At 32.8% G+C, this 15,560-nt stretch overlaps 4 protein-coding genes across 4 annotated transcripts; 3 read left to right on the forward strand and 1 right to left on the reverse strand.

The window, feature by feature from the left end:
* Positions 1–440: 440 nt before the first annotated feature.
* LOC122401072 (ubiquinone biosynthesis O-methyltransferase, mitochondrial) lies at positions 441–2,818 on the forward strand. Its single transcript, XM_043403008.1, has 5 exons — positions 441–661; positions 855–1,347; positions 1,421–1,601; positions 1,677–1,806; positions 2,739–2,818. The coding sequence occupies exons 1-4, from the start codon at positions 600–602 to the stop codon at positions 1,796–1,798; spliced, it is 858 nt and encodes a 285-aa protein (XP_043258943.1). The 5' UTR covers positions 441–599; the 3' UTR covers positions 1,799–1,806; positions 2,739–2,818.
* Positions 2,274–5,656, reverse strand: LOC122401071 (lysosomal aspartic protease). The gene is made up of 8 exons (XM_043403006.1): positions 5,426–5,656; positions 4,961–5,208; positions 3,809–3,927; positions 3,352–3,551; positions 3,144–3,266; positions 2,911–3,061; positions 2,751–2,843; positions 2,274–2,655 (listed from the first exon to the last, which is right to left on the reverse strand). The coding sequence occupies exons 1-8, from the start codon at positions 5,485–5,487 to the stop codon at positions 2,494–2,496; spliced, it is 1,158 nt and encodes a 385-aa protein (XP_043258941.1). The 5' UTR covers positions 5,488–5,656; the 3' UTR covers positions 2,274–2,493.
* Positions 5,657–6,744: 1,088 nt separating this feature from the next.
* LOC122401056 (dynein light chain 2, cytoplasmic) lies at positions 6,745–9,827 on the forward strand. Its single transcript, XM_043402971.1, has 3 exons — positions 6,745–6,917; positions 7,480–7,597; positions 7,788–9,827. Exons 2-3 carry the CDS (start codon positions 7,490–7,492, stop codon positions 7,947–7,949), a joined length of 270 nt encoding a protein of 89 aa, XP_043258906.1. The 5' UTR covers positions 6,745–6,917; positions 7,480–7,489; the 3' UTR covers positions 7,950–9,827.
* A 122-nt stretch (positions 9,828–9,949) lies between these two features.
* LOC122401051 (intraflagellar transport protein 81 homolog) lies at positions 9,950–14,159 on the forward strand. The gene is made up of 13 exons (XM_043402962.1): positions 9,950–10,566; positions 10,717–10,865; positions 10,971–11,082; positions 11,155–11,271; positions 11,344–11,403; positions 11,486–11,638; positions 11,858–12,136; positions 12,213–12,530; positions 13,077–13,221; positions 13,280–13,428; positions 13,602–13,682; positions 13,769–13,932; positions 14,021–14,159. Exons 1-13 carry the CDS (start codon positions 10,462–10,464, stop codon positions 14,115–14,117), a joined length of 1,929 nt encoding a protein of 642 aa, XP_043258897.1. The 5' UTR covers positions 9,950–10,461; the 3' UTR covers positions 14,118–14,159.
* Positions 14,160–15,560: the final 1,401 nt, after the last annotated feature.

A 15,560-nucleotide genomic window follows, 5' to 3' on the forward strand; every position in this document is an offset into this window, starting at 1 on the left:
GTGTGCGAAAGTGGAATGAGGAGTTTCTGGGGCCCCCAATGCACGGTCTGATAACACTGATTTCGAGTCGCAAATACGTTTTTGCCGAGTTATTTTTTAAATAAATTATGTATTACAATTTAAAATAAAAAATAGAGGATTTGCGGTGTACGTATCAATGAGATACATCCTTAGGTATTTTAATAATCTTGAAATTTTTAAATAATCTTAATCGATTACTGTCCAATGATGGACCGTACAGCTTTCATTCCGTCAACAAAATAATAAAATTTCTGTAATTTCATTTTCTGTCTCACTTCCTCTTGTGTTCATTTCTAAATCTGTTGGTAACGTTGCGAGTAACACGGAAATGGTAATGGGGTTTCGAGACTCTAGAGAAACGGGCCGAAAAGATACATTAGGTGAAAGGTCTACTCGTATACCTCGTCTGTGCTAATACAGTCACTGTATCGTCAATACGACGCGATATGTATGCATAATCAACATAATATATTTTGTTCGTGGTTCAGTAGCCAGTCATTTGTATCTGTGTACCTTCATACACAACACGTATTCATAAAATTTTTATCCGTACTTAATGATCCCTGTAAAAATAAATCATGAAAGTCCTAAAATTTTTACCTTCTCGACCTATATCTACAGGAATTATATTCCGAAACAGGTACTTAACCTATACGTTTGACGTTACTTCTAATATTTCCATCAGTGGTTTTTAACTTGTGGCCCGCGAACCTCAAAGGGTTTGCAAACTTGCATTAAGAAAATTTTAAATATTTATTATCCCTGCGTAAGAGTCGTTAATTTACATAATGATGAATAAAAGTTGTAATGACATGTATGATTCTTGATTTTAGACTAAATGAACAAATTGATCAATTAGATAAACCTACTACAGCTAAAAGAACGACCGTAGATCTTGCAACGGTAGAGCATCACTCTAAATTAAGCAATAAATGGTGGGACATAAATGGTGAAATGCGTGCCTTGCATGCGTTGAATCCTCTCAGAGTACAGTTTGTACGAGACGGTTTAGCAAATATAGGCATTCAGGCTGAAACTCCACATCTGCCTCTAGAAGGGATTAAAATTTTAGATGTTGGTTGCGGGGGAGGATTGTTGGCAGAACCGCTAGTTAGAATAGGAGCGGAAGTAACTGGAATCGATGCATCCTCAGAGTTAATAGCAACTGCAAAGCAACATGCAACATTAGATACCAGTTTAGATGGAAAGTTAAACTATGTTCAAACAAACATAGAAGACTTTTCTCTAGACAATAAAGAAAAATATAATACTGTGGTAGCTTCAGAAGTTTTGGAGCATGTGAATAACAAGGAATTGTTTCTAAAAGTACAGTAGTTTTCTCTAAATAACAAGAACAAGTTAAACGGAATTTTATGAAAACACATCTTTTTCCATACAGTGTTGCGTAGAAACTTTACAACCTGGTGGTTCAATATTCATTACAACATTGAATAAAACGTTACCCTCTTGGTTTGGAGGTATCATCGCAGCTGAACATGTTTTAAAATTATTACCAACTGGCACTCATGACTGGAACAAATTCATTACTCCGGCTGAAATTCAGAGTTTATTAGAAACATGTAAAATAATTTTTCCTAATAATAACATATTCTACCTTGGTATTCGTATTGTTGCTAACTATTGTTATTTTATAGGTGATTGTAAAACAAAATTAATTCATGGAATGTTTTATAACCCTCTGAAAAACGAATGGTTTTGGACAACATCGACCGCAATAAATTATGCAGTTCACGCGGTTAAAAGAAAAAATCAATAATAAGGCATGTATTTTTTTACTATTTATATAGTGACATTAAACTCTGTACATACATTGCTGCTGATAAATATTCGAACATTTGGTCAAAAAATTATGATTCTTTGGACCATTGTAACTAACTTCTTAAAAAGAATATCTTCCTGGGATTATTTTAAAAGCTAATCCTTCTATTCTCATATAGATAGTAGGTTTAGACGGATACAGAATTTCCAAGAGAAATATTGGATAACTTCTTTTCTCAGAATTATAACAATCCAAAGATTATCAATGTTTCGGCCAAGTGTCCTAATATTAATGAGCGGCGGAGTATACAAGACTGTGATACATATGTTGTAAATTACGAATGAGAAGTCAGTTCATAAATTTTTATTTTTATCATTAGGAAATCAATACCGGTAAATAGAAACAAACTTATAATAGGAAAAAATTTATATAACTATATTGCTTTGAAAGATAAATGTTAAAGTGAAATCTGTAATGTGAAAAACATTATTTATTGCGTTACTCTTATAGGAATTCATTTTATACATTTTACAATTATATATAATCAGTTCTGCTTAACCACGAAGTACAGTATTATTTTAAATTTCCTTCTATTATACACACGAAAGAAGTAATCGCAAGTAATCTTATTAAACGCGGGAGACATAACACAATTTGCGGAATGATTACATGTACGAACTTTTTAAATGTATCTATTTTACTACAGCGAAACCAACTCGGTTGTTTCCCATATCGAATTCAGTATAGTAACGGCCGATGAATGTGTCTCCCAAAATCCACAATGGACCATTAGGTGGAGGAATGTCCATTCCCATAAATCCACTCAAACATACAGTCTTTCCTAATGCTTTAACCTTTTGTAGAAAAACATACAATATTATTATCTTTTAACAAAAACCAACCAAAATTTCAATAAAAATTAAGATAACATTTATAGGAAGTACATTACCTGCAAAATGTAGTCTTCGCCTTTTAGTGGGAAAGAGCGACCACCAAATACGAACGCAATTGTAGGCAGGTTGGGAATCGAGTTACAGTCCACCTGTAAACATGAAATATGTGTTATTTTTTAAACATATTAACAATAAATGTAAATAGCTCATAATTACATATGCTTCTCCTGCTGCAATCGGAATAGCTCCGATTTTCTTATTGATAGCATTAACTTCGTCGACGGGTCCTGCTATCAAAGAAGTACCTGTATCCGCAATAGCCTCGCATCCATCTTTACACACATTAGTATCAGCGCCAATTTGAACTCTGCAATTTATATTGTAAATCGAAGTACTTACTGTTTCCATGAAAAATACACGATTAAAAAGTATTCTGAATATTATAATACCTGTCCATCTTGAATTGCCAATATCCTTTTCGGTCTACAGGGACATACGTAAATTCACCCTCATAATGATTTGGATCAGAACCACCAATTATCAGTTCTCCGCCAAAGGCAGAGTCAGGATTTCTAAATTTATATGTTAATATAGGTTTTTTTAAACATGACATTGGTATGAGAAGGAAATATTCAATCGCCGATTATTCAGATGTACCTATTCAAATAAAAACTAAAAACAGGACTGGGTACTATTCCTTGTTTGACCATGTTATAGAAGACTGGCGTTACACCGTCCACGGCAATTCTCGAATACGCCATTCCCATAATACCATCGAATTTCGCAGCAACAAAGGCCAATCCAGGCTCACTTAAGGCTTCAGCAAATGTTTGATCTGTAACTTTCAGCCCAGCGATCTGTAAGGGATAATTATCGTCGTAAATTTTGTTTTCATTTTGAAGCATGCGCGTGATCATGTTATTCATAAACACAAGTAATGTTTGTATAGATAAAATGAGAAGAAAGTTCGATTACGTCAAAAACGAAACGATAGAACGACCATTATCACTTATCTTTACTAAAAGCCGTGCTCGAGAAGTAAATTAAGTCGAAGAATGCGTGAAAAATTATTGAGTACAGAAAAATATGCGATTATAACTTTAACGATACTTGCGTGTACAGTGTCGGTTGATAAATAACCGGAGAGACTTCCAGAACCATAACGAATGGCAAAATCAGTGCCATTCTTTTTATAAGTTGACGATTTGGTATTATCGTATTTACGATGCAACTCTACAAAAAAATAATACAAAATTTTTTATAAATTATGAAACTCTGTGAACTTGCGATTTTTCTTTTCTTCCGATTAATTGTTCGCAGGATGACCATGATAATAACGGAATAAAACCACTAACATTACCTATAACTTTCACACAATGGATGACCTATACCCGATATAATCTTTAACATACAAAAAAAATGTAAATTTTGTGATTTAATGCAAGAAGTTTTACTATTTCGTCGTGATTGTTAGAAGAAGACAACATATTTTAAAAGATGTAGCAACAAGTAATAGCATAGCATATCTTTTCTGCAGATCTAAAATAAAATCTGTTTAACAAACTGCTTTTTTAAGTTTCTCATGCAACAAATTTCAAGTACTAATTTTATTTTGTATAGTTCCAATACGAGATTCAATCGTATCGTTACATGTGTAATTACAATCGTCATTATATTATTTTAGTCACAATTTTGTATCTCTGAAAATAATGTTATTAAACAATAAAGGTCTGAAATATCTTGAAAATGAATAACTGGAATAAAGATTGTAAACGGAAGGTTATCTTAGTAAAGTATAGCATGAAAATGCAATATGAAACAAACATTATAAATAAGAGAAAATAGTTCAAATGCTTGTTACAGAAAATTTTATGCATATAAATATTTTTTCAAACAGTAAATTAGCTTCCTGACTAAAATACATTTATATTAAAAGCATATTATATGTACATTCCTCAATAAACATTTTATTAACTAATTGCTATAGCAATATTTAAAATATTTGAGGACTTTATAGTTAGATTGTAACAGTTGATATCGATCAAGGGTATAAGCTATGATTTTCAAGAATAGCATTGTAATATGCACAATAATATTGATATGTATACACACAAATATCAATGTGATGTTTGGTTCCTCGAAGAAGTTAGTTTCAACACTAACGAAATGTTGCAATACTTTCCTTGAAAAACATAGCTTACACTTGAAAGTGTCAACCGTTATTAGCAATGTTTAACTGATTTATATAATTTTTAAATATACTCACTGCAAGCGATATTGGTCAGATGACATTTTTTAGAGGGAACCCAAAGATTCGAAGAGCCTGTGTCAAATATTACCCTAAAATCCTGAGGCGGTGTACCAATACTGATAACACCATAGTATTGGGCATCAACATAATTAGAAAGAGGCTCGGGAGTAGGTTCGCTTCCTTGTACAATGCGTGATTGAACCATTCCTGTATCAAGTTCTTTAAATTGTTTTCTAACACTATCTATTTTGTGCAGTGGAATCCTTAAAATAAGAAAAAAGTATAAATTTAGAAAGAGAGTTTGTATAATTGAATTTCGTGAAGTATTCATAATTTGCATATTTCGTAGAACGTAAATAACATATATGTAGTACCAAGTAAACGTAAAAAGACAAATGAAATGTAATGAAAAGAATTATCGGTGTTGCTGATTACAAAGATGAATAATCATCTTCTTTGTTTAAATGTCGATATATTTACCTCACAAGATTTGCATTAGCCAGCGCTAATACAGCGCACAGGCATACAAGGACGCGAAACATTTTAAACAAATTCTTCGATTCTTCTTATAAGAAACTATAATTTATAAATAAATATAGCTTTTTTAAACGTCGCACTTATTTTTACGTTCTACTGCATTCTACGCACTGCCACAACACTGATGAATTCCGTGTCAACTGATCAACTCTCGTTTGATGAAGCTTGGATTGGTGAAAGGTGAAACCTTTTGAGAATCATTGGAACTTATTGCGCATGCGTCATTGAGTCACATACTCGTACAAATATATCAAAAGTTGGGAGACGAAAGCTTTTAAAATTGCGACAAATTTTTAAAAATAATTTATTAGCAACTAATTTAATTTCAACAATACTCTATATGTTTCAAATAAAACTGAAATTTAAATGGTATGTTTTGGTTGCAATGTAAGGTCAAAATATGTTTACCATATCATGTTGTTAATTTATAAGTCCAAAAGAGATTTTTCATCGTTCAAAATAAAATCGTTATTTCATCGAGTTGTCTGAGTTACAATGTCTTAATTTTGTAAAATTGTCTGCTAAAAATTAAATTTCTCGTTTGATAAAAACTTATTACGGTACTGCAGTTACTTGTTTATGCATAGGTGCGTGCATTTTGTAGTCATATAGTGAGTGAGTAATTGCATGGCACCATTTTGTATATGCATACCAACAAATTTGCAAAGAGTATAAAACTCATTTATTTTTAAATAATCAAGGATCTGAAAATTATTTAAAAATTGTCTAGATATATAGATTTAAGATATCATGTCTATTCCACTTATTTATAATTGAAAATAAATACAGCAAACGGTAATATCTTCAGTTTACAAACATCACAAACAAGGTATAAGTGGTTTATACCTCATGCAAATATATTTATTATTATTATCGACATCGTATTCAAATTATCTATGATTTAGGTTTACGAAGGTAATAGTAATAGCATTTTCGCGTGACATATACGCTTTATCAATATTTCCTAGCATATTTTGAGCAGATAAAATACAATCTATTCAAATTTAAATACAAAATTTTTAATAGGTTTCGGTATTTACAATTAATTTTTTACGATATCTTTGCGGACGTGACAGGTCAAATATAAAAAAAATAGGAAAAACACAGACATAACTGGTGTTTCGCGTTGAAATTTTCAATCGATTACTCAAATTCATGTTTACGCGGGTTGCTAGCAGCGAGGCATGATGGGTTGATAGAAGACCGTGATAGAAGACCCTAATCGTGAGCCAATCAGGGGCTAGGATCGCGGTACGGGCACTTCAGTCTTGAACTCGATCGAGGAATAGTCGCTGTCGGCTTGAGCGAACGAAAATTTTTGGTGTATAAATCAGTTCACGTAGAATAAAAACAGAAATAAGTACGCGCAACCGTCGCAGTATAATATAACGATCGTTTCCTTGTATGCTACTGGTGAGAGTGTCAATTCCGAAAGGTATGTCGAGTGTTATTCTATTCGAAACAGCATTTTTCATTTTCGACCGGGAAAGAGGCAGCTTATACGTCAAGTTCGGTACGGAGTTTCGATAATTCCATCGACAGGAGCAAAGAACCTTATGTATGCGCATTCTCGATTCGAATCTTATCCTAGTGATCGCGTGCTCGTCGATTATTATTTTCATCGTCGCGTCGTATCGACAAAACATTATCCTCCCGCGTTCGCCTCCGTTGTCGTCCTCGCGATCGCTCATTTCGTTTTGTACTTATTAACTTGATCCAATTTATATATTCGCGATCGTATTGTCATGCCGGCACATGACGTGTACGCTACTGTAAAAATTGCACGTATTCCTAATTCCAGGTTTAAAATTTACTTTTTCGATCGCGTATGCGATCATTTCTTTCCTTCTTCCTATTTACAGAACTACTAATGGTACTGGTTCTCCCACGTTGAAACTGCTACCATTTCAGAACTGTGATTAGGATAGCTTATTGTATTTGTGGTTCTTTGTTGTTAGGCACATTTAAGTATTTATTGTTGCTCTTACGGGTTTCAGAACTACAAAAATGTCGGACAGAAAGGCTGTAATTAAGAATGCCGACATGTCTGAGGAGATGCAGCAGGACGCTGTCGATTGTGCGACTCAGGCACTTGAAAAGTTTAATATCGAGAAGGTAAGTTTGATTTCATTTTGTCAAACTGAATGTATGGTATATATATCTCTAGCAACTTAGCATGGAACGTAGAGTAAGATGAAATATAACTTTGTTCTTGGTCATTATGTTTAATTGATTAATTGCAACAAGAAATGGAGTAGGAGGAACATACGATTCGAGGTTTGAATTTTTATTTCCTTTCTTTAAGGATATCGCAGCCTTTATTAAAAAAGAATTCGATAAAAAGTACAATCCGACGTGGCATTGCATCGTAGGACGAAACTTTGGAAGCTATGTGACGCACGAAACAAGACATTTTATCTATTTCTACCTGGGTCAGGTAGCCATTCTCCTCTTCAAGAGCGGATAAACTGGATTCATATTCTATGTTTACCATCCTTTCTTCCTCCCTTCACACATGCTACATGGAATACCTTAAATCACGTCGCCATCTGTAAGAGAAATTACATTCTGTATACAATGGAAATTTGTTTTTTAAGCGAAAATATGCTCCCAGTAAAAGAGTAAAAGTATACATACATTGATGCTATTGACTTGCTGTTTTACTTATCTCGGGAGATAAGGCAATGACTAAAATTATGTAGAAAACTGCAAAAGGGTAGGGAGCTAATTAATTGAATAAGAAGAGGGGGGAAAAACCAATTTGACATACAATCTTACATGTGAAATGTATTGTGTATGCCAAAAAGTTTGTTGTGTTCTTGTTTTATATTAGGTATATAATGATGCGAGGTTGAGTTCAATACTGGCGATTTTAAATTAATCAATTTTTAGTGTTCAAACAGTAAGTGCACCTAAGTATGTAACTTTCATAAAAATTCACATATGATTTTTATTATCTTACTATGCTTGCGGAAGTTATATTTAATAGTCGTCAATAATGAATGTAAACCAAACCGATTGATTGCCTGCAATCATTATTTTATGTAATTTGTAAATTGTCCTTTCATTCTGTGATGCTGTGCAACAGATTCGTCGACTCTCTAATTCGTTTGACTTCTGACATTCTTACAAGTTCAAGGATTGGAGTCTAAAGGAAGGTTAATATTATCGATGCATCGTGATATCGTGTATTCGAGCATAATAACTCTATTTAAAATTTAAACTATGCTAAACACGATGTCGCATAGTATCCAGTCAAGTCATTATCATAATTTTGCAGTTTTTTATATTGTGCACAGAATTTTGCAAATGTATTATCATAAGGCGATATACACCCTTAGAAAAAACCTATTCTTATTTGTCCTTTTCGTTATTTTTTTTTTTTTATAAGTTTTTATATATCCAGCCCATTTAAATTCTATCTTTTATGTAACATCCAATACCCAATATTACGGTACTTATATATATGATAAATATAGATTATACATATATATTATACTATTTATATATAGTGCAATCTTCAAATGATTTTTCATGCAGTATTTGATTATCACGATGTTGCTACATTGTTCAAATTTTAGACTGATTATTAAACATCGTCACAAGTATGACTAGCATGGTTCTTTTATAAGACTTCACAAGCCATTTTTATAACACGATATTGTAAGAGTTAACAAGAGTTGCCCATAATATATAATGTACAACTAGAACAGCAGAACAGAGATGAGAAAAACACAAAACACAATTTCAATCATGCTCGAGCCGACTTTCCAGTAAATATTTTTCTGTCAACATAACTTCGGTGTACTCTCTTTCACCTGTTAACGCACATAAGCGCATAGAAATGTTGTTCTAGCGGCATCTATTAAAAAAAAAAATATATATATATATAAAAAAAAAGGAAAAACTGACACTGTTTAGGGTTGAGGTTTGTTAAATAGTAAAATTAAGATTCAGTATAGTATTATGAAATAAACTATGCTCAGAAATACACACCGCTGATGAATATATGAATTCCCGCAAGATTTAAATCTATCGCTGTGTTATGTTATATCAAAAAATTAGTTCGCTGGAACGAATCTGACTTCATATCGAAAGTGCGTAACGAAATATGTTATTAAACGGGGGAAAAACGCAGAGCTCAATTTTCACGCGTGGAATAAACCTTTCATGCCCGAGCATCTATGAAAAACTTCCAATTTTATAACGAGAAAATCGTACGTTAAGTTTTGAAGAGTATATTTAAAATTCCAGCGAGGCAGTGCGATCTAATTGTCTGCTAATGATGATCTTATGTTTCAGAAACTTTCTTTTAATAAAGGTAATGATTATTCTTAAAGCTAAATTTATAATTTTTTGCGCTTTTCATTCGCCGTAAAGGCATTGGAGCATCCCGAGCGAAGACCTACAAGACTTTTTCCAGATCATTAGGAATAGTCATTAGAATAATAATTCAGACGCGAAACTTATAAAAATCCATTAAGAATTTGTTATTTTGTCGTAACGTTTAATTATTGTATGAAAATTTAATGTACGATTTAGATATACCCCGTTGATTAGAAATTTTTTTTTTGCGATGATTTGTTATTAAATACGTCGCACATCTATCGAAACAGTCAAAGTGCAGATTGTGATAAAATCGATACCAACACACCTTCAAGGTATGTCAACAATTACGCAGAGTTGAAAATTAAATGACCTTTCGAGGATCTTCGATAGAGAGCCAGCCACGTGCTTCGCTTAATTAGCAACTAATTTTATCCAAAAGGTCATCATAGAGATGACAAATATTTGGTTTTTGTGTGTCGCGCGTATAGTTTGTGGTGCGCGTATACTTTTTAAAGAGAAACTAGTTATAATGGCGCACATGCCGCCGTTGTCAGGGGAACCAATTATGATAACATAGAGGCAGCATATTTATTCCATTTCAGTTTGCGTTGTGTATTTTGAAGAAGAGAACATATCGAGGCACAACAATCATGAAGGAAAATATGAAGTTCATCGTAACAGGAGTGAACAAATTGTTAGGACGTAATTACAACATTATTTATTTCAATTCTTTGAGTCCGGAGGAATTGTTACAAGTAAGCGTCGCTTCATCGCAACTCAAACTTGTTTTCTGGTTGTATGCAAACCAGTTTCTAATTGATTTTTTTTTTTTTTTTTTTTTAACTTTCGAGTTGGCGTACATCGGTTTGTTCAGGGGTCTTTTTATTTACAATTGTTTATTGCAGGTATTGAGGGACGTGTTAATCAAAATACAGGATCAAAATGATGCTAATGTCGACGCGAAAAACGAGACCCCTGAAGAGACTGCCATTAATATTTTGTTCGCTCTTCGTGTACTTAATTATCAACCACAAACAGATCCTACAAGTTTTCGGTATTTTTTTTTCTATGTAACAATAATAGGACAAATTCTCATTTTAATTTGTTGTACCGATTGTTATAAATTTTAAATAATTTTTATTGAATTTTATTTATACAGGCAAGGCCTCGTTCGGGGTGATCTTGAAACGATCCATCCTATCCTAACTTGGCTTTTGTCCCATGTAGACACCGTTCGAAAAAGAGCCTATTTATCTCGCTTCCTGGTGAAGGTATTTCTATATACAGACCTAGTGTCCCTCTTAAAGTCATTTACAGCGAGTGACTTCATTATCGTCAATTAGGTGGAGGTTCCTGCCGAGTATTTGAGCGATCCGGAGGTTTCCTCTTTGTACGAACAATACAATGCTTTGATCGATCGGTTCAAAACCGTTCACAAGGAAAGGGAGATAGGGAAGAAGGTAAAAAATAAACAAGTGTTCAAATTATTCATGCATCATTGAGTTTATTCACTGTTCGTTTATTGGACTTAGAATTTTGAAAACGCCAGTGAACTTACCGCTGATCTGAAAACTATGGAAAAAGAAAAAGAGGTAAAAAATGATATCGATGTATGAGCACAAGCGAATCATATGTTGCATGTATGTTTAATGCACGTGTTAATCATATTTGTAGGCGGTGATAATACGTATTGATAAAATGAAGGCGAAAGCAGAAACGGGGGTTCATTTATTAGACGCTGCAAAAGCACTGCGCGTAGAAAGAGATAAAGAACGTGATCTTGCGTTGCAGGAAGAACAGGAGAAAGAATTTATATCCCGGTTACAGGTAAATTCAAGTTCTCCTGCGAATATATTAGTAATGTTCTTACCGCTGTTGATCACTGATAATCGACTACAATTTTGTAACCGATCAAATGATTACTCGAATATTACTAGAGTCTTTAATATAGAAACATTCTTCTGAAAGACACTGATCACACTGAAAACGATCCTATAAAGAATATATACAAAGCCACGCTAATTTTATCGGACCTTGATATTTTAGATTTCTCTCCAAAGATTGGAACGAGAATTGGAAATTTTAAAAAGGGACGAGAGCGAAGTTACAGCGCAAACATTGTTGCAACAGTTGTCCGAAGTAGTCACCGTTCAGAGTATAATTACAAATGAAAAGCAACCAGCAGAATTGAGCGCGAAGAAAAATCGTATGAAAGCTTTAACCGCGGTAAAGCAGTATTCATATTTAGGTCCAGAGCAAATAACTTTTTTAAGAAACAAATTAGATGTCATAGCAAAAGAGATCCAAGATTTGGTAGAGCTCAAGGTGAATCTTAATCGAATAGAACATATTGTTATTACTTTTTAATACACACTGTTCGCAACCGATGGAATTCGTTTAGATTTCAAACAGCAGTATTGACAAAATGGAACCGTTTCGGCAACAAGCAGCTGCTGTTGCTAACATTAAAAAAAATGCGCTGGAACGATTGGAGAAAACTGAGAACTCTTTGCAAGAATTACAAACGAAATTGGAAGAAAAACGCGAGCTATCTAAAATGGCTCTAGGAGATATGGCGCCGAAAGGAGATGAATTGAAGAAATATATAAATCGTTTAAAAACTAGGAGTACGCTTTATAAGCACTGTAAAGGCGAGTTGGCGTGGCTCAACGCGGAAAATAGTGTTCTTTATCGAACAACGGCCATTTTGGAAAATCAGGTATTAAAAAAAAAAAATATTAGTACGTTAGTATATTAAATTTCTAATGGATTACATAACAAAAAGGTATGAATCTTTCCGACCTCGAGTGGTTATAGAAAGATTTTTTATTGCATTGTGCACCAAAATCCGTTGAAAAAATATATAAAATCTTGCTTCAAAATGTTTATTTCCGTAAAAATTAGAGATTCTATCTTGTGCTAAATCTCTTGTCTTTTTTCATTATTGAAATACTAAAATGATAATGTAGTATTTCATTTGTGACATACCAAAGTACATTTGCAATTGCTCTAAGGACTTCGAACTGGAATTCTTATACGCAAAGTATGTTTACGCTTTCGACGTTATTAAGAAGTCTTTTCTGATACAAATACATGCAAATGAAAAAAAAAGTTTAAGATATTGTGGCAATATGACGTTAATAAAAATCAAATAATTCTCGAGTTTAAGTTTACGCGGACTGTCTTTAAATATTCGTGATATTTGAACTCGTCATTCCCAGTTAATGGGTTAATTATAGTTCGACAATAAGATTTTGTCATTTAGCTTAACCAAACGAAGCAAATATTAGAGTCAACCAAGGAAAACATTCTGGATGATGATTTTACCGAGGAAAATGCATCCTCCACGAATCTTCAATTGTCGCGAGATATTTCCTCTCTTCGAGCGAAATTGGTTCCATTGATAAATGGTATGAAATAATAATACACCGCAATTAATAAACTCGCGGTAATCTAAATGTATTATAGAAGTTGAAACGTTACGAGGAAAATCGCGAGAATTTGAGCAACAGCACGAAAAAGCTGAAAAGGCTCACAGTGATATAGAATCAAGTATGAGTGCGTCGATTGATAATTTGCAATCCGAGATAGAAAATTTGAAAGTGAAAATGGAAAAGGTAATTATCTGTATTATATGTACATTATTAATTTATTTATCAGATACAGTAGTGCCCACTTAACTGTCCGCGATTAGTCCTGAGCGCGGACACTTAAATGAGCACTACTGTAATTCGTTGTAAACTATATTACGGATTTGTGTGTTGATGTTATTAATTATGTATTATGCAAGGATACTAAAGAAAAGGAGAGATTAGAGAAACTTGTAATTAGAATGAAAACTATCGACGAGAAAATAAAACGTGATACGGAGGTTTGTTAAATTTTATTTTAGCGCTAATTGCATTTATTTAAAAACAACTTTTCATACGCTAGATACAATGTTAATGCATTATGTAGGACCCCAGTGTTTCCAATCCTGGTAAAAATCTCAAGGAGGAATTAAATGCTGCTATACGGGCAGAGGAAACCAAAATAAAAAATTTGACGTTAGAAAGAGAACAATTAAAGGAAAGTAGTACGATACAGGAAAAGCAAGCGCAGATGTGGAATGACATTTTGTCGTAAGTAAAATACCAAAATTTGACAATATGATTGATATAAAATACCCACAGTAGCGTAGTATTTTCCTTTTTCATTGTATTGTTCTAGGCTGTTTAAATGTAAGATAAAATATGCCGAGGAAAGCAAGCAATCAAATGGTATCGTTGTTCGGCGAGGAGGTGCAGAAACCCTGGTTCTACAGTAACAATTGTTATTTTCTGAAATTTTTGGAGTAGAAACTAAATAAAACATTATTTGTTTGACATAGTAAAACTTTAATTATATACAAAATACAATTTAAATTTGCATATTCTTTCCGCCAATTTAATATAGGACTCAGATTATGGAATTTGAGAGGCAGTCATGTAGGTTTACAAAACATGTGATTTTCATTTCTCAACATCTTTCACATTGCTTACAATGTTTTGTAACGAATTATCTATAAAAATATTACATTAACAGATTATTTTTAACCCTTTCAACCGTTCAATATGGTGGACATACGTACCGAAAAAGGTTAAAGAATAATCTTTTTGGAAGTTCTTTAAAGACTAGTAATTTTATATAACTCGAGAAAAAAAGATCTGAAGAGTATATTCTAGAATGTTTTGTATCACATATCTCTGAATGTTTTATTTTCGAAATACATGCACCCTAAATGTATTTCAGTATTATGCTAAACTTGTATACGGGAATTGTAGTATTTAAATATTTCGAATATGTTTGTTCATAATATGTGTACGATAGAGTTTCTAATTACAAAAAAAAAGAATAGTAAATACTGAGTTCTGAATTTATTCAGAAAATCTATTCGTGCTTTAATACTTTTATTTGTATCGTAAGTTTATTCCATTTTTAATTATTCATGCTAATGAAATCAGATTATTTTTGCAGTTCAAAGGATTAATTCAGTTAAATGATATGTCATCGAGATTTGCTACGCGTGTACTATAATCACTTGCAAATCGATCACTATGATTATTAGATTCTAAAATAGAAAATAGATTTTATAAAAGAAAACCGTTCGTTTCCTTTGAATCAATACAAAAAATAGTTTTATTGAAAAAATAATATTACTCTTGTTCTTTGAGTCAGTGTTTCACTTCGTGCATCTCATGACGATACACAATAGATTAAATGCATCACTATTTCCTAATACCTATACAATTACTGATAAATGCAATAGTAAAATAATACAGTCTACCTAGTCTAGATAAATGTCATTTGTCTTAGAAATTGAACTATAAGACTTTATAAAATGTTCTAAACTGTTCTTCCCTCTTTTAATTTTGTGTAACACGAGAAAACAGCATCAAACATGTAAAGTTTTTATAACTTACGTCGTTCTATCTATACATAGTTAACTAACATTCAACTTTAACTCGTAATATACGAAATACTCTATACTTCTTTTGCTACTGTACAAAAAGTACGATTTGGTTCGTAGTGTGTACTTCTAATACACAAAATATGCGTACAATGTGTTTGCAAACATCGTTATTGTTGTAATTGAAGGATGCACGAAAATACTACTGTCAATAGTCTAATTTGAAAGTCACGTCGTTTATCTTTGATCAAGAACCGATGGAATGTATTCACATTTGTAGATCCATTGGAAAGCATCTTGACAAAGAACGCGGAAACAAAA

The sequence above is a fragment of the Colletes gigas genome, unplaced genomic scaffold (assembly GCF_013123115.1).
Source record: "Colletes gigas isolate AHSC1104 unplaced genomic scaffold, ASM1312311v1 Colletes_gigas_Sc00021, whole genome shotgun sequence".
NCBI lineage: Eukaryota > Metazoa > Arthropoda > Insecta > Hymenoptera > Colletidae > Colletes > Colletes gigas.